We start from the raw sequence: 23,698 nt of genomic DNA on the forward strand, positions 1-23,698 counted from the left end.
AATACTCCAGCTTGATGTCCTCTGCCTCCCTAGTTTCGTTCCATGTAGTTCCTTCCTCCATCTTCAAGACGTTGCTGGCGTGTTACCCTCTGTCTGAGGCACTCGTTGGAGGAGATCACCCGGTACTGTTCTCGATAGTGCTTGACTACGTGGAAGTCTCCAGAAGCCATGTCCAACTTCGACTTGAGAGCATCACCAACATGCTAAGTCTCGGAGTCATGGTTGTTGCCCTGAAGCCAACACACCGCTGCCCTGGCCACGAGAGCATCACAGTGCCTCTTGATGTCACCCATGGCGAAGATGAGGACCGAGTCGCTTGCTGCTCGGGCCCTTGGATCACTGGGGTAGGCCGCCATGGATGCAGGAACAGGGTCTCTGCTGGTTCCTGAGGCTTGGTTCCTGAGGCAAGGTAGTGTGGTTGTGTTGGTGGCGTTGAAGGTCGGCCTTGGAGTGTTGCTGTGTAGGTTGTCTCGTGCTTATAACCTGATGTAGGCAGGGGCACTAGGCATTTGCTTTGCATGGTGGTCTCTTCCTCTGCAGCGCCAGCAATGGGTGGGCAATGACGAACTTGATGGTCTGAATTTGTTTGATGGAGAGATATTATAAGAGAGATTTCTAGAAGTGTTGAACCCAAAGAGATTTGTTTGATGCTTGGCACTGGTTGAATTTAGTATGTATGTTTGGTTCCTACCATCTGCTAAGTCCTATGTTCCTAAGGCAAATTTTGGCATAACCAAATTTTGATCCTCAAACTGGTGGCCAAAGAAGGCTGCCAATCCAATTTTTTGGTATTCAACCTAATAATAGCCAAAGTTTTTCAAATTTTGGTTCAGCCAGCTTGGGCACCAAACCAAACACACCATGAACTCCGATAACGCTGATGTCATTCTGGTCTAGCTTACAAATTTGACATAAGTGCTCTCAAAATGTGATTGAGTGGGCATGCTCCCTCTTTCAGTTCTTTCTTGGATATATCACAAGACCAAGCGTATAATTAGCAAAAGGTCATATAATGGTTACCCAAAACACTCCGTCTCTTCCAGACTTCACTTCAGAACTTCACATGTGGCTTGGTCAACAGCAAAAGAGGGCAGCTCCATCTTTTAAGGAGACTACTAGTGCAGGTTCTGTACAACTTTCTGACATCTAAATTAACCAAGCTATTCTTTCTCTTTTTTGTGAGATATCTTCAAGGATTCCAAAGCCTCCCTGCACATTCAATCAGACAATCACAATTACAGTGATGATGGATGAGATCCATTACAGCAAGGAAATAGGAGTGACCAGCATGAGGTTTGTTGTGGCAAAGATTTATTATATACATATATAGACAAAAGGGGCAGTTAAGTTACCATAAAGCGGATTCGATCTCTGCATTCCCTGGCTCCAGTTTCAGGCCATCAAGAAAAGCACCACATGCTTTTTCATAGTCCTGAAGATACAAAGATCAGTGTACATGGAAAATAATTTATCACATAAACTTCAGAGATGATCAACTGACCATTCACCTCACCTTCAGTACCATTCGGGCAGCTCCTTCACGGTAGCAAGCTTTTGACCAGCCAGGTCTCATAGACTTGCAAGCTACAGCATCTGTCAAAGCCTTCCTCCCATCACCCATGCGAAGCCTACAAAGGCTCCTATTGGCGAACAAGGTTGCATCAGCAGGGTCAAGGTTCATCGCCTACAACCAGTGAACAGGAGTGACAATTAGCGCAATTCTGCACATTCTCACATTTGCTCAAAAGAATCTGGTCTACTAGTTGCATTACTAAATCTGGCCATAACTCAATAAAATTTGTGCAACATAGGCTAGTCAAGTACTCCCTCCATTCCAAACTGTAAGACATTTTGGCTTTTCTAGATACATTGCATTTGCTATGTATCTAAACATAGTGTATATCTAAGTACATAGTAAAATCTATGTATCTAGAAAAGTCAAAATGTCTTCCAATTTGGAATGAAGTACTTGACTGACAATTGCAAAAGCATGTTCAAATGATAACTAATCAGCTGATTCATAATCTGTTCTTAGATTAAATTAGTAAGTTGGCGAATATAGCTCAAGCACATAAACATAGGTCAAGGACATACAACATAGAAGTGCAAACGGAAAGGAAAAAAATTAAGTAAAAATAAACCAAGAATTTGGAAGTTCGTTGTGTGTGTTCATGGTATTTACATCAGCCTTCCAAACTAATATGTTACCAGGTTTCTCTCATTGTTAAGATTAGAATAGCTTGCAAGTTGCAACATTGGCTTAGGATTAATTCCTCTTGTGTCTTCAAAAAGGGAGAGCAAAGAAAGAATGAAATTATAAATGTATGAAGCATACAACACTGACAATATCGATTTAATGAAACCAAACCAGTATAAGTTGAACTATAGTGTCAATGTTCAAACCTAGAAAGTAACAAAGATTTTTAACAAATGTTATTGGTTTTATTTTCTCTATGATCAACAGATGCAACATGTTGCTGTCGATGTTCAAGAATCTGTTTCACCACAAGAAAATCTATAGTGGAGCTTTACGGTGCAAATATGTTTGTCCATAACACCTCATCCTCGTTAGGGATATTGAAGCACATTACTAATAGTGAGCCAAGGGAATGTCCCTCCTCGCTGCTGAAGGATCTGTCTAATGGCAGCTGTAGGGTCGTCTCTAGTTGTTGTTTAACCGGTGATCCAGTTTTCTAGTGTTGGGCCTGTATGTGTGTGGTTGGACCTGGGGTCCATGTATAACTCTATTTATTTATTTTTTCTTCTATTAATACAATGATACGCAGCTCTCCTGCGTGTTCGAGAAAAAAATGGTTTAGGGTCTAGGGTCCACTATTGAGTTGCATGCACCGATCAGTTCAACCCAGAAGCTTAAGCTGATGGGGAGAGATGGGCAATTCACTTAGATTCCAACAATCCCCCTCACGTGGAGGCTCCCTCAGGCCTCAGACGTGGAATAGGAGCGAGCAGCAATTATTTTATTTAATTGCGCTAACCAGGATTCGAACTCGAGACCTTTAGCTTTGATACCATATTGTTAGAACCGGTGATGTCCACCGAGTTCTCGATCTTGGAGCTGGCTCCAAGCCGGCCGGGCTCGCTATCGCGAGCCTACGCTCCACATGTCCTAGGTCCACCGGAGCTGACAACATATAAGGCCTTGGACTCAATTCAATCCAAAAGACTAGTCTGATAGGGGAGGACTCCCCCCACCTTATACGTTGTGTTCCCCCACCATCGCTACACGATGTGGGACTAAACCCCAACAATCTCCCCGTCACACATCGCGGTGGTACTTGCCACTTGTGACCTTTCCGAGATTGGATGGAGCTCTTGCTCCCCTGGTTTAGCTTTCTGACCTCTCCGCGCCCCCAAGGGGAGGTCGATCTCCGCCAGGGGCAGTGCCCCTATTTAGGCGCCTGATCCTATTGATCCAGTTGTCATCGTCGTCGCCGCATAGCAGATCGGGATCTCCCCTACATCATCACCGGGCTGCCGCCGTGGCCTCATCCCCGGACTCATCGTTGGCTGTCGCCGTCAACACCTTCTTGATCTTTGTCGCATGGAGGCAGATGGATCTTGCCCCGTCCCGTGCCCTGCTGTGGTGGCGGCCAGGCCCAGCCACCCGCCCCGACCTTGTGTTGCCATGGAGGCAGACAGATCTGGCGTGTCGCTGTTGTCGAGCGGATCTGCCCATCTCCACCTCGTCGATCCGTGTTGGCGCCTTCGACCCCGCATGTTCGTGGCCCGTCGTGCGCCTTGCATCGTGTCACACTGCCGCCGTCGTGCCGTCTTGCTAGGTACACCCGATCTCCTGCTGCTGTATCTTTTTGGTTTGCCCGATCACTGATCAGGATTGAGTCGCCCACCGCCTGTCGACCTCGCACGTTCTACTCCGGCATTGGCATCGACTTCATCGACACCGTCTCCGAGTACTGCGCGCATCTTCTCCGAGCAATAGGGCTGCTGTTGTGTCGCCTCATTGGGCCGCAGCACCGCCGCCCGTGTCTTGCTTCGTCGTTGCATCTACATCGCCGTCACCTGTGCAACGACGACTTGCACAATCCCTGCTGCGCCATCCATCTACACAAGGTCTTCGTCCTGCTGATTGGGTCTTCGTCATCGAGCTGCCACTACCCGCGTCATCGCTGACACCTGCTCGCCGACTCGTCTTCACCCACATTGCTTCTTCTTCATCCAGCACAACCACACGGTTGGGGCCCTCTCTTGTACGCTTGGTATTGACAACACCGACGCGTGCTTTCGTCCCCGACACGTTGCTAGATCTGGCAAATCTAGCTACGCCTCGATGCTTAGGCGGCTTGACTGCATCGACTTCGATATCGACCCTCCCGTTCCTACCCCGTCTGCCTCGATTGCGTCATCGCCCTTCTTCTACGACGGTCCTGATTGCATCGACTTCGGCATCGCCCCCTCCCACGACGACTGCCTCGACGCGTCTCCGTCATTACCATGGCGCCCCTTGTGTGCCTGCAGCTCCATCGACACGCAACCCAACTACAATTACGTCGACCTCGGCCATCTTCTGCACGACTTCTTTGACCACGGATAGTGCGCCCTTACGCTCGACTACCTCGGCATCGGCATAAAGGGCTACCGTCTTGCATGAGGACTCATCGGCTTCTTCTCCAGCCACAGCATACGCGACGCATTGACTGTTATGACTGCGGGGATGTTACTTACCAGCTTCTTCTCTAGTCTTACCGTTTATAGCGCTCCCGCTGTGACTGCAGGCGGATGTTAGAGTAAATAGGAATAGTACCATATTGTGTACCCACATAAGGTGTTAGTGCTATGTACCCTATATAATCAGCCCATGAGGCCCAATGCAATATATCAAATATTCCACCAATTATATTCTCCTTCATCCACAAACACTCAACCCGTTCAAGCCATTGAAGAGCTCCCATCATGAGCAATAAGTCACAGGACCCTTCTTGCCTCAAATGCAATAGATGGCTCCCCAACAAACACATGCAACTTCAATATCCTTTTAGTATGCCACGTCACCAACAGGGAAAACACAACTTGAGTATGCACACTGGTTGGTGTTGGAAGTAGTGTGGCTCCTACAAATCATGCAGTGACCAATATATATAAATACCAAACAAGGTTAAAAAAATGCTAGGCGTTCGGCAGGTGTTGGGCCAGCACCTAGCACCCAGGACGCTTAGACGTAAATTAATCACGGTTAAACAGTACATTCATCAGTACTGCCATTCCCACGCCATTCTCGGTCCATTATTAATGAAAGGTCCATCTGTCCTCCTATCCCCCTCCTATCCCCTCATGATTTCCATGACATGGGCTGCAAATACTGGCCCATCTAGCCAATATGCACCAGACATTGCCCTATTCCTAGAACTTTACGAGAAGCCACCACCCACCGCGGTCCTCTTTTATCGTATCTCTCCAATCTCATCGATTCTTCCTCCACGAGTGGGTTGGCGAGCAGGATTACGGGGGTGGCGATGTGAGGATGCGATAGGGGTGATGATGAGAGGACGCAAGAGGAGCCCAAACTCACAGCCGCCGGTGATGCGAGGAAGATAGTTGCATCTGGTAACCCTTGTCACCAACTCTTTCTACCACCTGTGCTGTCTACTTGTTCTCCTGTCCATGCTCCAGGCCTCCTCTGCACTTGCAACCATATGCTTGCCAGCACCCGGCATTTAATTGGGCGCCTAGGGCCTAAACAACACATAGGGGCTGCGATTCGCGCTTAAGCATGCTTAGGCATACGATTAGTAACGCCTTTTAGAATACTGTTTTCTGGTTGTTTTTGAGTCAAAATGACATGAGGGAGAGAGGGAAGCACGCCATTGGAATAATGTTAGAGAAAATGCTTACTGACTATTGCCATTCCTCACTGCACCGAAGCTAATTGTATAAACAGTAAAGTAAAATTTCCTACAAAGGTACAGCCAATGGCTCAAATTATTGGTTTATTAATTCTGTTGATTTAGTCAGAAATTCAGAGAGGAAGAGGTAAACCATTGGAAAATTATTGGTTTAAACAATTATAGGGCAACAATATACCTTAGTGTAAATGTCAACTGCGCCAAGATAATCTTTGTTCTTGACCGCTTCACGTCCTTGAAACTTTAAATTAGCAAGCATCACTGTATACAAATCCTCATCCTAAAACATAGGTGATAAATGGACGAAACAAAATTTCATTAGCAACATTTAACCATGCTAAGTAGCACCATACCTAAATCATACCCTAGCACATGACTACTGAATGGTCCTCTGCATTAGAATTGGATCGAAATCAAGTAGTCAACTCTATGAGTAGGGGTAGGCCTGATAAATTGTAAGACATAATCTGCTGCCCCCTTTCTCTCTTCTTCTTCCTGTCCAGGACAGAGGGTAGTAGTTGGATCAGCTCATGGTTTCCAAGTCCTTGGTCCTGTAGAGTATAAGGCAATAGGCCATACTATGTACTAGTAGAGGTACACCAGCTGTATGGCTGGTACTAGAGTAGTTGTTGGCTGATTTCAGCCTTGTACCTTAGGAGTATGTAGTAGGTAGAACTGTACCGTAGAAGGTACATATATTGGTGTATATAAACCAGCCCAATGCAATGGAAGAAGGCAGTTCATTGCCACTCATTCAGTTTGCAGTTTCAGTTCAAGTCTGAAACTGTGTGTGTGCTGTGTGTGTGCTGAAGTAGCTCAGGGCTCTTCTTCTACCTTGGAGCAGGGGAGAGGGAGAGGGGAGGAGAGCAGGTGCTGCTCACCTCGGTGCAGGGTTGTTGTGCCAACATAAATTAATTAAAAGACCTCACAACACAACCATTATCCCACCACTATACAATGTAGGCACAAAAACCACTGTAATCCAAGTTTCAATGCTAAAAACCTTCTTGTTGGGAGAAAAGATAAGTGCAACAGTTAAAACATGCAAACAAACTTGCAGACATATGCCATCAAATAGTTATGTCATAAGCACAAATTTAGTTGTAAAATTGTAGGACAAAGGTATATACTTCTTTCAAATGAATTTCATTGCTGACAAATGACATATTCGAATGCCAAGTCACAAATTTTTATACCACTATAAGCAAATTCATTGAGCAGGACAGCTGAAATATTACACTTACCATTCATGATAGATCCATATTCCTTAAGCTTCATTTGAGAAGAGAATCAAGTTTATGATTAAAGTATGTGCATCCTTTTTTTTATAAAGATTTTTATAAAAAGGTATTTGCATCCAAGTTAGAAAAGTTAATTACAGAAACCAAAGAATAGAGATAAACACAAAGAATCACTGAAATAACAACTCAAACAATTGACATAAAATATAAACATAGCGTTTTTTATGATACCTTGAGTGCTGGCTTTGATTTTGCATAGCTAATGATTCCATCAACACTCCAATCATTAACAGTTGGAATACGAGAGGTGACTGGAAATAGTATCTCAACATCCTCACGCCTATTGTAACGTGCAGCAGTTTCTATCGGAGTGAATCCAAACTACCAAGAAAATAGGAAGCATTAACGTCAGTGCAGCAGTTTCTCAAGGAACAGCAAAATAACAGGATAGTAGCACATGAAAGGTATATAGACAAGTGTTGAACAAAGGCATTGGATATATGACACAACTTACTTTATAAATTAGGTAAAATACTACTGGCCCATAAATCACCGTTGTGAATGGTAAAACACAACAAGCAGGCCTAGGAAGTGTGCTATCAATTGCCAATAAAGCATTAAGAACATTTTGCTACTAAATCAGTACATGCTGATATGATCTGAGTACAGAAAATGAAAGATAAATACTCAAGGTATATAACAAATAAAATAGTTAATTAACATGTGCAGTTAGGAATAAAATTATTCAGGAACCATAGAAGAGAGTAATTATGTGCAAGGATGATCACTGTATTGGTGTGGCCACTGTTGGAGTATAAGGATTAGGCCCATGAGGCCCATGTATGTGACCATATTGCTACCCTTCTAGGGTCAGCCCAATTAATGAAAATCACAGTTTGCAAACATGGTATCAAGCTAGGGTTTGTCTTCTCCCTCCCTCCCTTCCCAGGCCAGCCGCCAGGCAGTCGCCGCCGCCGGCCGACGCGCCGCCGCAGCCGCGGCCATGGCTGCCCCTCCTCCTCCACCACCAGCCGGCGCCGATCCTCAGCTGGACGCGGGCACCCGAGGCGCGGGCGCGCTGCCCCTGGGCGCGGCCCCCCGAGGCACAGGCGCGCCGCCCATGGGCGCGGCCCCCCGAAGCTTGGGCGCGGGCGCGCCGCCCCTGGGCGCAGCCCCCCGAGGCGCGGGTGCGCGGCCCTTGGGTGCGGCCCCGCGAGGCGCGGGCGCGAACCCCCGTGGCGCGGGCGCGCGGCCCCCCGAGGCGCGGGCGCGCCGCCCCTGAGCGCGGCTGCGGGCGCGCCGCCCCTGGGCACGGATGCGGCTCTCCTGGACGCGCACACTGCCGAGGCGCTGGCCAGGATGCTGGACGCCGGCGCCGCCGGTCCTCCAGCCGGTGCCGTCGCTGCTGCTCGCCTTCTCATGGCAGCGGCGGGCACGGTTCCTCCTACAGATGACGTCCAGGCCGCCGAGAACGCCATGCCAGCTGCTGCCTTTCCCCCACCACCTCCGCCAAACTCCGCCCTCGCCACTCCCCTCACCGCTGCCCGCGCTGCTGCTGCGGACGGCCATGCACACATGCGGGCGGCCGACCTCGCTTGGGAGCGCGAGCGCCATGCAGCCGATGCCATGGCTCGCAAGATCGCCGAGGCGGAGCAACTGCTCATCCTCCCTGCCTCGCACGGTGTCGGGGCAACCTCCTCTGGCTCCGTCGCCGCCATGCCTGCTGCAGTGGCTGCCGGACTGGGCATGCCACGGGCTGACGCAGCCGCGGCAGTCTTCAACGCACCGCCTCTTGCTCCTCCTCCCTCCGAGCCAAGCGGGGGTTGGGGGGGCCGTGGCAGCCACCGTTGCCGCCGCGGTGGACGCGGTGGGAGTCTCTCAGCGCCTCTGTGGCCTCCACCTCTGAGTGCCTTGCTCGGGCCTGTCGGATGGAACCCGGCGGCCTGGGCATCTTTCCGCCACCCGTGGTCGACCATGTGGGGCGACGGTAGGCCGGCCCCCTTCACCGCGACGTCATCGGCGCCTCTGTTGTCGGACACAGCGGCTCTTCGTGCGCGGGTCATGGCCCCCGCTGCTCCGCGCGTGCATCCCCTAGTCGTCGTGCCTAGAGGAGCTGCTTCTCCTCCCCCACCGGCTTACTCATTCATCACCACCACCAAACCTCCGCCCGCGGCTCCTCCTGCCGCAGGGCTGCGACCAGTCAGTCCTAACTGGATCGCTGACTCGGGCGCCACCTTCCATACCACGCCCGATGCGAGTCTCCTCTCTTCTATCAGTCCTCCCCACCCTTCTTGTCTTTCTTCCATCATGGTCCCTAATGGCACCTGCATTCCTGTCTCCTCCGTAGGCACTGCCAATTCCCATGGCTCCTTTCATATCCTTGATGTTCTTGTGGCTCCCGGTATGGTTCACAACCTCCTCTCTATTCGCCGCTTCACGACTGACAACTCTTGTTCGGTTGAGTTCGACCCCTCTGGCCTCACCGTGCGGGAGTTGGCTTCCCGGCGTCCTCTTCTCCGTTGTGACAGCACTGGGCCTCTCAACACCCTTCGTTTCCCGGTTTCCGCTGCACCTCCTTTGCCTTCTTATTCACCCCCTTCGGCATCTGCCTTCACCACCACCTCCTCCACTACGTGGCACCGTCGCCTTGGCCATCCTGGCAGCACTGCTTTGACACAGCTCAGTCGCAGTTCCGTTGTGCCTTGCCCCCGCACTCCTGATGAGCATTTGTGTCATGCATGCCAGTTGGGCCGTCATGTTAGACTTCCTTTCCCTACCTCCTCACATGCGGCTCACATCTTTGATCTTATCCATTGCGACCTGTGGACATCTCCTGTTCTTAGTATGTCTGGCTACAAGTACTACTTGGTGGTGGTTGATGACTTCTCCCATTACTCCTGGACTTTTCCCTTGCGTGCCAAGTCCGATACATTCACCACTCTTCGCCACTTCTTTGCATGGGTGTCCACCCAGTTCGGCCTCACCATCAAGGCCGTGCAGTGTGACAACGGGCGTGAGTTTGATAACACCACCGCTCGCTCCTTCTTCCTCTCCTGTGGTGTCCAGTTGCGCATGTCTTGCCCCTACACCTCCCCTCAGAACGGCAAGGCTGAGCACATGATTCGCACCACAAACAACGTCATGCGCACCCTTCTGTTACAGGCCTCGCTTCCCGCTCGCTTCTGGGCTGAGAGCCTCCACACCGCCACCTATCTCCTTAACCACTTGCCCTCCACGGCTTCCCCTGCCCCCACTCCACACCACGCTCTTTTCGGTACCCCTCCCCGCTACGATCACCTTCGTGTGTTTGGGTGCGCTTGCTACCCCAACACAGCTGCCACTTCTCCTCATAAGCTTGCCCCCCGTTCTACTCTCTGTATCTTCCTGGGTTACTCCCCTGAGCATAAGGGGTACCGTTGCTTGGACCTCTTCTCGCCGTGTCCTCATCTCTCGCCACGTCGTGTTTGACGAGTCGGCATTCCCTTTCTCCACCACCCCCACCTCCACACCTCCTGCTGACCCTGCGGAGGCTTCTTTTTTTCCCACTACCCGGTGGATCCACCACCGTTTCCACTATACCCTGCAGGTCTTGCTCCGGCACGCTCTCCTGGTGGTCCTTCGAGCCAGGACCCTCCTCCTGTACCTAGCACAGCAAAGGCAGCCCCAGAGCTTCCTCCACCGCTACCAGTGGTTGCGCTGCCTCCCGTTGTGCCCGAAGTCGTCGTCCCGATCGCGGGACCGCGCGCCCCGCCCTCACCTCCCCAGCGCTTCGGCCTCGTCTACCAGCGGCGGCGAGAGCCGGCTCCGCCTCTACAGCCGGTGTCGCTGGCTCCGTCGCCGCCCTTGCCACCAGCGCTGTCGTCGCCGGTACGGGCTCCGTCGTCGACCCCGCCACCTCCGACGGAGCACCCGTCCATGCCGCCTCCGGCCCCAAGGCGCTCTCGCGCCGAGCCGCCGGTGTACCACCCGCCTCTACTTCACCGGGATCCTCATCACACTCACCCAATGGTGACGAGACAGGCATCCCAGCCGCGGGCCCTCATCGCTGCTACCTGCGAGACGAGGATCTCTCCGGTACCCTCTTCCGTCCGCGAGGCCTTATCAGATCCTCACAGGCGCCGCGCGATGGAAGAGTACGCGGCCCTCCTCGCTAACCAGACGTGGGATCTGGTGCCCCGTCCGTCGGCCTCCAACGTCGTCACCGGCAAGTGGATCTGGACGCACAAGCGGCGTGCTGATGGTTCCTTGGAGCGCTACAAGGCTCGCTGGGTCCTCCGAGGTTTCAGTCAGCGGCCCGGCATTGACTATGATGAGACCTTCAGTCCAGTGGTGAAGCCAGCTACCGTCCGCACCGTACTATCCGTGGCTCTCGAGCGCTCCTGGCCTGTGCATCAGCTAGATGTCAAGAATGCCTTCCTCCATGGCACTCTGACTGAGACAGTCTACTGCAGTCAGCCAGCCGGTTTCGTGGATTCTTCTCGCCCTGACTTGGTCTGCCGGCTCAACAAGTCTCTCTACGGTCTCAAGCAGGCGCCTCGGGCGTGGTATTCTCGGTTCTCTACCTTCCTGCAGACTCTTGGGTTCACGGAGGCCAAGTCTGACACCTCACTGTTCATATACCACCATGGGGGTGAGACTGCTTACCTGCTCCTCTATGTGGATGACATTGTTCTCACTGCCTGCAGCGAGTCACTGCTCCAGCGCATCATTACCACTCTCCAGAAGGAATTTGCTATGAAGGATCTTGGTCTGCTCCATCACTTCCTTGGTGTCACTGTTAAGCCCTGACCTTCAGGCTTGTTCCTCCACCAGCGGCAGTTCACTTGTGACATTCTAGAGCAAGCAGGGATGACTGACTACAAGTCCTGTTCTACTCCGGTCGATACCCAGGGCAAGCTGTCAGAGGCAGAGGGTCCGATGCTTGGGCCAGAGGACTCTACCGCCTACCGGAGTCTTGCTGGCGCACTCCAGTACCTCACCTTCACACGGCATGACATCACCTACGCCGTGCAACAGCTCTGCCTCTACATGCATGCTCCGCGGGAGCCCCACCTTGCTGCTATGAAGCGGCTCCTCCGGTACCTCCGTGGCACTCTCAGTCTCAGCTATGGCTGCTCCTCAGCCGGTCCTCCTCTGCCGAGCTGGTTGTCTACACCGATGCTGATTGGGCGGGCTGCCCGGACACCCGCAGGTCCACCTCTGGCTACGCTGTCTTCCTGGGCGGCAACCTTGTCTCGTGGTCGTCCAAGCGACAACCGGTGGTCTCACGCTCCAGTGCCGAGGCGGAGTACCGCGCCGTTGCCAATGGTGTGGCTAAGGCTGCTTGGCTCCGCCAGCTCCTGGCTGAGCTTCACCGCCCCCTCGCCAGAAGCTCACTTGTCTACTGCGACAACGTCAGCGCCGTCTATCTCTCCACCAACCCTGTGCAACACCAGCGGACCAAGCATGTGGAGATCGACCTGCACTTCGTCCGCGACCATGTGGCCATCGGCGACGTCCGGGTCCTCCACGTCCCGACCACCTCACAGTTTGCGGACATCTTCACCAAGGGCCTCCCTTCCTCGACTTTCGCCGAGTTTCGCTCCAGCCTCAACGTCACCGGTGGCTAGTTGTGGCTGCGGGGGGGTATTGTGTGTTATGTGTTTTCCTTCTTGTCCAGTCTTGAACTCCGCTGCGCCGGTAGTCCAGACTGCGGGGGGGTGTTGGAGTATAAGGATTAGGCCCATGAGGCCCATGTATGTGACCATATTGCTACCCTTCTAGGGTCAGCCCAATTAATGAAAATCACAGTTTGCAACAGCCACTATAGTAACAGTATAAACATTAAAGAAACAAACAATGAATATTCAAAAGGTACTATCCATACATATGGCCATATGGGTATGGGTGCAGTGCAGAAGAAAGATGAGTACTCAAGGTATGGAACAGTAAATTTGTGCATTATCATAAGCAATTAAGAAGAATAAGAATATGAAGGGATAATAGACAGGACTCATTTGGCCAAGGATACTCACAGCATTGATGTAACAAATATAGTAACATAACAAAGAGAACTTTACTAGAATTGCATGGGAGTCTGCTTAGTACTGTACTAGAATTACAGGTTACTGTTGGGTGGGGGGGAGGGCCTACACCATCACAAACATTGGGATCTGCACCAGCTTGAACTAAGCACTTCAGGATGTCAGTTAAGCCATCAGTAGCAGCAAGTGCTAAGGGTGTTTCAGTACCAATACCCTGAACATCAGCACCAGCCTAACAAAAAATATAGTGTTTAATGAATCCTTTAGACAATATATGTAAAGTGAAATTCATGAATTCCATACTCTCTGATCCTACATTTTCAACATAAATTCAGTATAGTAACTCTCTTAGTTTGTGCTGTAAACCATAAAGTCGATGCAACCTTAAAATGGCATACCTCAATAAGAAGCTTCACACATTTCAATGAACGAGCAGAAATGGCATAAATAAGAGGTCTGTTGACACCCCAAGCTATCTTGTTATGCTGTTGAGAGATCAAGAAGATTAGAAATCCCTATATGAATAATAAATCAGCATAGAGCAAGCATAAACAAGTACAAACTTTAGTAAACAGAATGTCAAATAAATAAAGTGTCTTTGTGGAAGCAAAATAAAGAAAAAGAAGTCAATATCAATAAGAAAATGTTAGCACATATAAAAAAATGAAATTATGTTTCTTTCAGTAACAAAATCCGGGCATGACTGATGTGGAAAAGTATATAACATTGCAAAAGCAAATGAACTACACAATGTCATATTTTTGTACAGCTAAACATGGCTGTAGTGAAACAATCATAAGAAATCAATGAAATGTGCAAAGATATATACAGACAACTGCACAATACGGCATCACTCATGAGAGCATTGCTAAGCATGTACATGCTTCAGCAGTTCAGCTTGCAAGAGAATACAATGAGAAGTAGAAACCAAAAAAATATATCTATAGACAAGACCATGTAAGAAATAGTGTACTTAGTCTTCAAATGAAACATGATCAAGCTCACACAGTGAAAGCAGGACTGGGAAAAAACCGGGACCAAAAACGGACACCGAATAGACCGAGACTGAACTCGAAAAGACTGAAAGTTCGGTCCTCGGTCTCTACTTCGGTTCCCATTCTCAGAACATTCTCAAAACTCCAATCGCTGCTGGGCACGAAGACGCCAACAACCACTACGACAACGCAGAATTAGAGCAGCCACCTTCCCCATCAGCCTTCTTCATCCTCCCCAATCTCTCTCCCCCTTCCTCCATTTCACGCTTCCCCTTCCTTCTCTTGGCTAGATCCTGAGACAAGCGTCTGATGCTCGGTTTTGGACCAAAGACCAAACCGATAAATCGGGTGACTGAATTGTCCGTCCCTAATTTTTCTAAGACAAGTTCGGTTGCTAATTTTCAAAGACTGTTTTTTTTTATAAAACCGAAATACCCAACCCAAAATTTCAGTCTACACCGAACGCCCACCCCTGAGTGAAAGTACATGTAACTAGAAAGCTCTTACTCACCAGAGAGGGACTCCACCTGATCACTGAAATACATTTCACGTCTGTAGTGAAACTGGACATTTCATTATAGCACTAGAAAGAAGCTACTTCTTTGTATGCACATCAGATAATGAGGTTGTGGTTGGTGAAAAGAACAGATAGTTGGGCAGTTGGCTCTTCAAAAAGTCCTCAGGAATATGCAAAAGGGATTAAACATTAATAACTGGTGCACCAGCATGGACAAATGAAAAGGAAATAATAACAGTCAGAAATGCAGCTTATTTTGTGAAAGTAATTAGTTTTCCAAAGGAAATAATGTTGGTCTCCAAAGATTAAAAGCTTTAAGATTATATTGAACTGTGAAGTTTGAAGAACTCAAATTCAGTGGGCGCACCAAGCATGAAACAAATGAAAAACTGGATAGAGAAACAATCCCAATAAAAAATTCTCAAATTTACCATCTTAAACAGAAATCCCTAGCAGGGAGAAACATGAAGCACTTACATCTGCATGGTGATCCAACAAAACCTTCACGATATCATCACGCCCATTTTGAGCAGCAAGATGCAGTGCTGCCCCAACAGTAGTTAATGCATCAACATATGCTCCTTTGCAGAGTAAGGCTTGTACTATTTCACAGTTTCCTGGAGATGACACGGAACAAATCAAAAATCAACTATTGCTACTTCAGCATAACTTTGTCTTGACAAACATTTGTTAATGTTAGGTAACCTAATGATATTCACCATGAGAAACAAAGAGTAAACAAATATATGTACACAGTCCAAACTGGATCTCTATAATCATCTGAACTGATGCAGTGTGCAGAGTTTGGACACATGAAATGGGAACGAAAAGGGCCCACTAATTATATTTGCTTTAAATATGGCATCATGTGCATCTTGGGGAGGATAAAATTTCAACAAATGACCTGAGCCTACCCTTTCATAGTGCCCAACATATGTTTCAGGTAGTTCATTGCATTACCTTCACTGCCACTAATAAACAGAAAACAGAAACATTTTTGGAATAATGTGTGCAATAGAGTGCATGGAGATACGCTTACCTTTTCCAACAGCGTAAACAAGAGGAGTAAGCCCAGTGCTGATGAGTGTTTCTGTATCAGCGCCATTATTGAGGAGGTACTGCACCACATCCACGCTCCCAGCATCAATAGCACATGTCAAGGGGGTCAAACCTGTCATGGAAACCCAAACCGTAAAATAACATCAACAGCGTGTTGCAAACTAGAGGAAACGTGTTTCCCAAACTAGCAACCGGTAAACACTGGGCCAGCAGATGCCATGCAACTAGATCCACTCCACTAGTCCACTTCAGTATGTGAAAGAAACCAACTTGGCACAGAAAGAAAGAGAGAGGACCCACCTGCCTCGTTGATTGAATTGACATCCAGACCCAGGTCGTCGACCAGGTATCGGCACACCGGCAGCTTCCCACGGGCAGCGGCGAGGTGCAGAGCGCCCAGTCCGTTGCTGCTCCGCACAGCCCTCACCTTTTCCGCGCCCCGTTCCTCGCCCCCGTCCAGCACTCTCGTCATCTCTGGGGATGGAAAAGCACCGCCCAGACCAAATCAAAGCTGAAGTTAATTAACACCGAAATAGGAAATGTCGGAGGAGGAGGTAGGAGAGGACGACCGCGACGTACTCTTGACGAGGCGGAGGTCGCCGTCGAAGGCAGCGCGGAGGAGGGCGTCCTCGGGAGAGCCGGGGAGAGGAGAGCTTGGCCTAGGGTTAGGGTTGTCCGGGCCCCGAGGCGAGCCTCTGCGCGGGAAGCAGCCGGCGAGGGCGGGAGGGAAACGAGGCGGCGTCGCCATGGCGACGGTGGGCACCGGTCGCAGGGTCGACGGTGGTGATCTAACGTTTGGTATACGCGCCCGACGAGCCCAGCCGAGGGCGCTGCTGAGTGCTGACTGCCGAAGTGCCGATTGAGTAGGCCGCGGGCCGAGGCCTCCGGAAGCGTACGCGGGAAGAGAAAGCGACGGGGACCGAGTGGATAAATGTCGAGCGTACCCGAGGAACTCGGGGGAGGAGCCCTGTCGAGCCTCGAGCGTCCCCGAACACGGGGGAGGAGCCCAAAAAAAATTTTCGCCCAATGTTATGGAAATTAAAATAAACTAATTTTTGGTTGAAAAATCGCGAGATAAATTTTTTAAGTCTAGTTAGTCTATGATTAGTTTTAAGAGCATCTCTAACAATTTGGTAAAAATCACTTAGCAAATCTTATGATTTGACAAGTGACTAAAACATATGACAAGTGAAAAAAATTAGTATCTCTAATAGTTTGGCATCTGTGTTTGACAAAATTAAGAAAAATGGATGTGTCGGAAGGCTGTCGGGAGAGATTTTTAGATTAGGAACGGAAATTTTTTGGGTGTCACATCGGATGTGTCGGAAGGATATCGGGAGGGGTTTTTAGAAACTAATAAAAAAACAAATTACATAGCTCGTCAGAAAACTGCAAGACAAATTTATTAAGCATAATTAATCTGTCATTAGTATATGTAGGTTACTGTAGCATTTAAGGCTAATCATGGAGTAACTAGGCTTAAAAGATTCGTCTCGCGATTCTCAACTAAACTGTGTAATTAGTTTATTTTTTTATCTACATTTAATGTTCCATGCATGTATTCAAAGATTCGATGGGATGGATGAAAAATTTTTAGTTGGGAAACTAAACAGGGCCTCGCTCCAAACAAGTCAACTATTTTTTGCCGTCTCTTTTTCTTCTACGGCCTTGTTTACTTCTCAGAAAATTTTGCAAAATTTTTCATATTTTCCGTCACATCGAATCTTTAGACGTATGCATGGAATATTAAATATAGACGAAAATAAAAATTAATTGCACAGTTTGGTTGAAATTGACGAGACGAATCTTTTGAGCCTAGTTAGTACATGATTGGATAATATTTGTCAAATACAAACGAAAATGCTACAGTACCTGTTTTGCAAAATTTTTAGGAACTAAACAAGGCCTACACGTCGTATCTGGTGGTGTCGTATCTTTTTCTCCTGCACGTCGTACCGCCAAGAACCGATCAACTGGCCGGCGGTAACTCAGCCAAGATGCGTCTATGTGACTAGGGCCTTGTTTAGATATCTAAAAACTCAAAACTTTATAAGATTCTCTGTCAAATTGAATCTTGCGGCACATGTATGGAACATTAAATATAAATAAAAAAGATAATTAATTGTACAGTTTACTTGTAAATCACGAGACGAATCTTTTAAGACTAGTTGCTCCATGATTGAATAATATTTGTCAAATAAAAACGAAAGTGTTACCATATCAAAATCCAAAAAATTTTGGATCTAAACAAGGCCTAGATCCCCAACGCTCGGCAACCCGTGAAGATGCGTCTACCCGCCCAGATCCCCAGTCCTCGGCAACACGCAAAGGTCGGAAGACTCCGGGCGAGCGCAGGAGTGAATGCGTTTTTTTTATACGTCAATGAAAATGCTATTTTTTTATTATTTTTATACGTCATCTCGCTAGCTATTTATAAAGTGCTATTGAAAGCCAATAGAATTCTTAGCTGTTTGAGAACCATTGCAGATGGCCTAAGAGCAAGTACAATAATGGGATTATAGCCAAGCTAACGCTGATATGGAGGAGAGAAGAGAGGAGAGAGATGATAGTTTGGCTCTCATGCAAGCACTAAACTGGGCACGGATGCATAGGTAGTGGTGGGCCCAAATAATAAGTGTTGTGAGAAGAAATAGACAAGAGAAGATGTTTTAGAGACAAGTATGAGACAACTTATTGTATAACTTGACTCTAATCACTTGGCTTATAGCCAAGCACTTGACTCTATTATTGACCTTGCTCTAAGGGCAATCCCAATGATAAAAATTTATGCACAATATCCAAAAATATCACGCCAGTAAAAATCATTTATAAAAACTAACTCACACAATTGTAAAGTCTTCGTGTAATAAATATAATTTTTTTCTCTCACCCATGCTCCTCCTCTCTCATCTCATTCTCTACTACTCTCCAGCGAGCCAGCACCCTGAGCATGCAAGCGTAGCGCGCCAGCAGAGCGAGCAGGCACATGCACAGTCCCAGCATGACTAGCAAAGCGAGCAAGCACATGCGGCGGGCGGCACCGCCACAGAAGTGCTTAAAGCAGCAGTGGAACATAATTTTTACAAGCAGTTTCAATTAAAGAACGCATGTGGAAAGAAATTGGTTTATCCGACTACAAAACCGCCTATAAAAATCAATTTTTACAGGTGTTTTTTCTAACAAAACCGTCTGTAGAAATCATATATTTCTATAGACGGTTTCTTAAGAAATCCATCTCTAGAAATAATTTAAACTTAAATTTTTTGAGCTTTCCAAATGACCTCGTTTGAAAAAACCATTAAAATGAAAGTTGTAGATCTTGAAAATTTATGAAACTTTGTAGTTAATATTTTTTTTCATTTGAAATCATCTTGTCATCGAAAACTACGTTTGAATTTTTTAAATTTGAAATTCAAATTTTGTAAATGACCTCGGATGAAGGAACTACCAATATAAAAGTTGTAGATCTTAAAAAGTTGTAAAAGTTTGTAGTTGATGACTTTTCCATTTAAATCAGTTTAGGGCCTCAAATAATTAATTTATGCTTAATTTATGATAGTATGTAGGGAAGTAAACTCTAATATAGACACAATAGGTGGAGTGGTAGAGAAAGGTACGCGCGAGAGTGAGATCTCAGGTTCGAATCCCACCGACCTATGTAGCACGCGATTTTACGCGAAAAAATGCGCGATAAAGACGGGCGGGTGAATAGCCAGTGGGCTTTTCCTGATATTATTTTTTTTCGATTTCGTATTTTCTTCTACAATATATACAACTAAAAAGACTAAAACTGGAACATTTTTTTTGGTGCGGTTTTGGTTTTGTTAGCCTGCCCGTCACCGGTCGTGCGTCCGCGCCTGCGCATCTGCGTACTTGGAAACAAACAGAGACCGCCATCCCCTCCTCGATCCCCTCCACCTTCCTGCGAACGCACGCGCCTCGCCTCCTCACCTCGCCCGCAAGCCTCGCCCTCCAGGCTCCAGCGCCGTCCGCCGCACTCTCGCCTCGCCCGCCGAGCGCCGGCTCGACTCGCCTGCCGAGCCCCTCGCCCGCCGAGCCCCGTCCGCCGCCGAGCGCCTCGACCGCCGAGCGCCGTCCGCCGCTCTCGCCTCGCCCGCCGAGCCCCGTCCGCCGCTCTCGCCTGCGAGCCTCGCTCGCCAGCGCCGTCCGCCGCTCTCGCCTCCGAGCGCCGCCTCGCCTCGCCCGCCGAGCGCCGTCCGCCGCTCTCGCCTCGCCCGTCAAGCGCCGTCCCTCCACGCGCCTCGGTGGTCGCCGTCCGCCTAGCGCCGTCCGCCGCGAGACCGGCCTGCCAACCGAAACCCTGTACCGCCGACCATCAGAGGCACTCATCTCATGACACTCGAGCACCTGCAGCCCCATCCCCACGCCACCGAGCGCTAGGCCACCGCCCGACGGCGCCCCTGTCCCTCGGACTTTCAGATCGCCGATGCTCAAGCGACCAAACTCGACGAGTTGAGAGTTTAAAGATAAGAGCGGCGGGACTTGCAGCGTTAAACAGACGGAGTGGGCTTCTGGGCCTTTTCCACAGCGCAAGCAGAAGCAATCACGGACTGCAGAAGCAAGCAGAAGCCCTCTCTTCCTCTCTTGGACTCTCGCTCCTGCTTTCCAACACCCTACACCTAGCGGCCGCTCAGCCCCGGAGCTCCCATCCTTCTGCCCGTGTGTCGGAGTGTGGTCCTTCTAGAAAAGGTGCGTCATCTTTCATCTGCTCGCAGTCTCTACTTGGTTGGTGATGGTGGTCTCTAGGTGCTTGTTGAATTAACTGTGAGTAAAAAGTTGTCCAGATTGGAGCGTGATTTGGAGTATTGTTCAGATTGTCATTCTCAGGAATACTGAATTTTGGGATTGCAGACTACTTGTATAGCGATATACTCTGTAAGATATTATAGTTTATTTTATACAAAGGTTGATGTGAAACAATTGTAAATTAGAGTGTGTATTAGTATATGCACAAGAAAGAGAGGCAAGAAAAAAGAATTATAGTATATGAATTAATTTGTTTGTTTCAGTGGACTTTAATAGTTTTCATAGTCTCATGTACATCTGTTGTTAGTCGTTGTTGGCAGTGCTCTCCGAACATCTCAATGCCCACAATCTGAAATTGACGTTCCATGTAGTAGTCAGGTTGTTTCTCTAGCTTTTTTTTTGTTGAGGCTTCCATTTTTTTTCAATCAAAATCCAGTCAGGAGCAAGTAGCTATGCTAATGTATATTTTTTGTGGTAGCCAAAAACATGCATGACTGAGACAAATACCTTCAATAAGTCTTCTGCCGCTGAAATAAGTTTTATTTGCTGAAATTGATTTTAATCCAAAGTTGTGATCACTGGCAAATTAGTAGTTGTTAATATAGCTCATCTACCTCCTCTATTTTTTGTCAACTTTTTCAGGTACTAAAGTTATTTGTTTCAAAAGGAGTTTTCTGCCCCTAACCCTCCTGAACCTGAGAAATAGAGGGAGTTGTGTGATCCATTGGTCTTTTGATCATTCTACTGTAAGTAATAACCGCACATATTTATACTTTTACCTGCTTTCTTCAGTCTAATCAAAATCAGAAATGACGTGTTTCAAATGCATAGAGGTACAGTATTAGACCTATGGAATGTTGAAGTCTTTTCCTCGCTTGTCTTGTTTATATGCAAACTGGCAAGTCCTTGATAATATTCAGTTAATGAATTCTTCAATTCTTTATATGTGCAGACCACTCTTCAAAATTATAGATCTCTCAAGCTCGTGCAGGTGCATATTGTTCGACACTATGATAAAAGTGTCTTTCAAGTTCTTGATATATGGTCAATCCTAGGAAAAGGTGAACGAGATCAGTGATAGACTTAGCTCTTTTAATCCTGATTCCTTTTCACTGATTATTCCTACTAACTGAATGTGTTTGTGTGACCTTCAAATGAATGTATAAGTATGCCTCATCATTTGGTAATCACAGCTTCATATATGTAGGATACATCTGTTTTAAGTTTCATTTGTCAGGGTGCTGCATGGTTGTGCACAATCTTATTTAGGCCATGACAGACTCAAAAATTGAGTTACCATATTTTTGTTTAGTGCATTCACCAGCTAGACGAAAACCACTACTTTGCTCATATGCTGGGACCTGTATGTGGCCGGGTGTTGAATATTTGAATTAGCTAATCTCTCCCTGTTGTTTAGTTCCAGTGATCTGCACTTTTCCCATTCCTGTTTACGGAGACTTGAGACAGCTCTGCAAATTAACCTTCCCAAACAACTTTAGTATTCTCTACTAATACTAAGTTTACGGTGATTAAACTTTATAGTAATATTGTAGAGATTTTTAGAATTCTCAATCGCTTTGAATTTCATATTGCATTGGCCATCGACTCAGTTCATTTCTTTTTTTTTCACTGTATCTCTTGTAGATTTACTTCTACCTGATAGCTTTTGGAGGTGCTTAATACATGACTGTTTAGATTCAGGATTCACTGCTTCATTGTCTATTTAATAAGGTGAAAAATATAGTCGTGTGAGATTTTAGGCAATCTTGTTATACATAATATTTTCTGAAATTTAAGTCAATTGGTGACTAGCTGCATCAGCAACTAACAAGAAACAACCTGACAATTTAAGTCAATTCGTAACAAAGGTAACTCAGAGCTGTTTTTTCATGTTGGTTGATAGCTTTTATGACTCCAGACTTCGTCATGTTCTTTCTTTTACTAAGGCAAATTGTCATGTCTCTGTTTAGAAGACTCAGTAGTGCTACGTTGACAATCTAATCTTTATGAATCATGATCATTTTGCAAAACAAAAAGGCTTGGATAGCAATATAGCACAATTGTTGCATCTATTTCTGCAGTGGCTATTGTTTTTCTTGGCATAGTATTTTTAACAAATTTGTTTATCATCATTATATATGACTGATTTTGCAAATTATCATATATCTGTGTCATGCTGAACAGGCTTGATGGGAGCACTCCATCTTCTGAACGGCAGAATCTTGTGGAGATGTTTAATGACCGTGAAAACACATGAGAGAAATGCACGTTGATATCAACTTGTGTTGGATCCCTAGGTATCAACCTTCATGCTGCAAATCACGTGGTTCTTTTGGATGGATCATAGAATCCAACACATGATCTGCAAGCCATTTATCAGGTTTGGAGGCAAGAACTTGTCATTTGTTTATTTCTTGTGTGGGGATGTTCTTTCCAGGTATGGCCAGACCAAACCTGTGTATGCCTATCGCCTAATGGCACATCGAACAATGGAAGAGAAAATATATAAGCGCCGGGTAATTTTGCATTTTTTTCTTCTTTTGGTTTTGAGTTCTCAGTTTTAGTTAACCAAGTCATTCTCTTGTATCTGGTAGATATTGCTCCATCCTTGTTTGAAATCAATTCATGTCGAGTATTAATAGGTGACAAAAGAAGGCATTGCAGCTATGATCCCTAGAGTATCACCTTGCTCATCAGTCATCAAAAGTTGGAATTTCTCAACAATTCTTGCTAATCCTTTGAATCTATGTGTTACATATAAATTTGCATCATGATAAAATAAATATTTTATCAAGTTCTAATTGCATGGATTTCTAATTATAGCATACTGTTTTCATATTTCTCACACATATACGACACAATGAGCTGATGAATGAATTTGGAAGCTGCACTTGGGCCTTTGTCTGCACATAGTGAGGATTACTGCACTGTATCGTGCCTGAAAAGATAGAAGCCCGTAACTGTTGCCAAGTTACAAAAAATGTTGGACGAAAGGCTCGAGTAGAGGGAAGCTTACATGGCAAAAGATATTCGTAAACTATATTTTTTTTGTCCTGGCACATATTCCTCAAGTTGTTTTGATCTCTGAATCCTTGTATCAAATGCCCCTATAAAGATTTGTCCTATCCAAATGACATGAACTACTATACTGTGTTGTGCAGAATTGGTTCTGGATGCAAAAAATGATATTTGGTTATTAACTTCAATCTTGTTC

The 23,698-nt window shown here is 47.1% G+C and overlaps 2 protein-coding genes across 3 annotated transcripts; one reads left to right on the forward strand and one right to left on the reverse strand.

The window, feature by feature from the left end:
- LOC8056709 (tankyrase-2) lies at nt 823-16,583 on the reverse strand. Of its 2 annotated transcripts, none has more exons than XM_021459802.1 (11): nt 16,297-16,583; nt 16,018-16,191; nt 15,698-15,829; nt 15,136-15,275; nt 13,545-13,661; nt 13,256-13,378; nt 7,355-7,504; nt 6,061-6,162; nt 1,514-1,684; nt 1,353-1,432; nt 823-1,209 (listed from the first exon to the last, which is right to left on the reverse strand). In XM_021459802.1, the coding sequence occupies exons 1-11, from the start codon at nt 16,463-16,465 to the stop codon at nt 1,161-1,163; spliced, it is 1,407 nt and encodes a 468-aa protein (XP_021315477.1). In that variant the 5' UTR covers nt 16,466-16,583; the 3' UTR covers nt 823-1,160. The 2 variants fall into 2 exon arrangements, with proteins under 2 accessions (XP_021315477.1, XP_021315478.1); XM_021459803.1 differs by having other exon boundaries at nt 13,545-13,631; nt 16,297-16,582.
- On the forward strand, nt 16,464-23,698 carry LOC110434801 (serine/arginine repetitive matrix protein 1-like). The gene is made up of 5 exons (XM_021459527.1): nt 16,464-16,515; nt 19,546-20,427; nt 21,127-21,230; nt 21,437-21,475; nt 22,669-23,698. The coding sequence occupies exons 1-5, from the start codon at nt 16,464-16,466 to the stop codon at nt 22,672-22,674; spliced, it is 1,083 nt and encodes a 360-aa protein (XP_021315202.1). The 3' UTR covers nt 22,675-23,698.

The sequence above is a fragment of the Sorghum bicolor genome, chromosome 4, assembly GCF_000003195.3.
Source record: "Sorghum bicolor cultivar BTx623 chromosome 4, Sorghum_bicolor_NCBIv3, whole genome shotgun sequence".
Taxonomy (NCBI): Eukaryota; Viridiplantae; Streptophyta; class Magnoliopsida; order Poales; family Poaceae; genus Sorghum; species Sorghum bicolor.

Excerpts from the sequence above, each read along its gene's own strand:
- LOC8056709 (XM_021459802.1), bottom strand. The coding sequence starts at position 16,465 with ATGGCGACGCCGCCTCGTTTCCCTCCCGCCCTCGCCGGCTGCTTCCCG. Across the intron at positions 16,192-16,296 it reads CGACCTCCGCCTCGTCAAGA|AGATGACGAGAGTGCTGGAC; the intron begins GTACGTCGCGGT and ends TTCCATCCCCAG. Across the intron at positions 7,505-13,255 it reads ATCCCAATGTTTGTGATGGT|TTTGGATTCACTCCGATAGA; the intron begins GTAGGCCCTCCC and ends TTTTCTTGGTAG.
- LOC110434801 (XM_021459527.1), top strand. The coding sequence starts at position 16,464 with ATGGCGACGGTGGGCACCGGTCGCAGGGTCGACGGTGGTGATCTAACG. Across the intron at positions 16,516-19,545 it reads CGGTGGTGATCTAACGTTTG|CCTGCCCGTCACCGGTCGTG; the intron begins GTATACGCGCCC and ends TGGTTTTGTTAG. Across the intron at positions 20,428-21,126 it reads GTGTGGTCCTTCTAGAAAAG|GTACTAAAGTTATTTGTTTC; the intron begins GTGCGTCATCTT and ends CAACTTTTTCAG.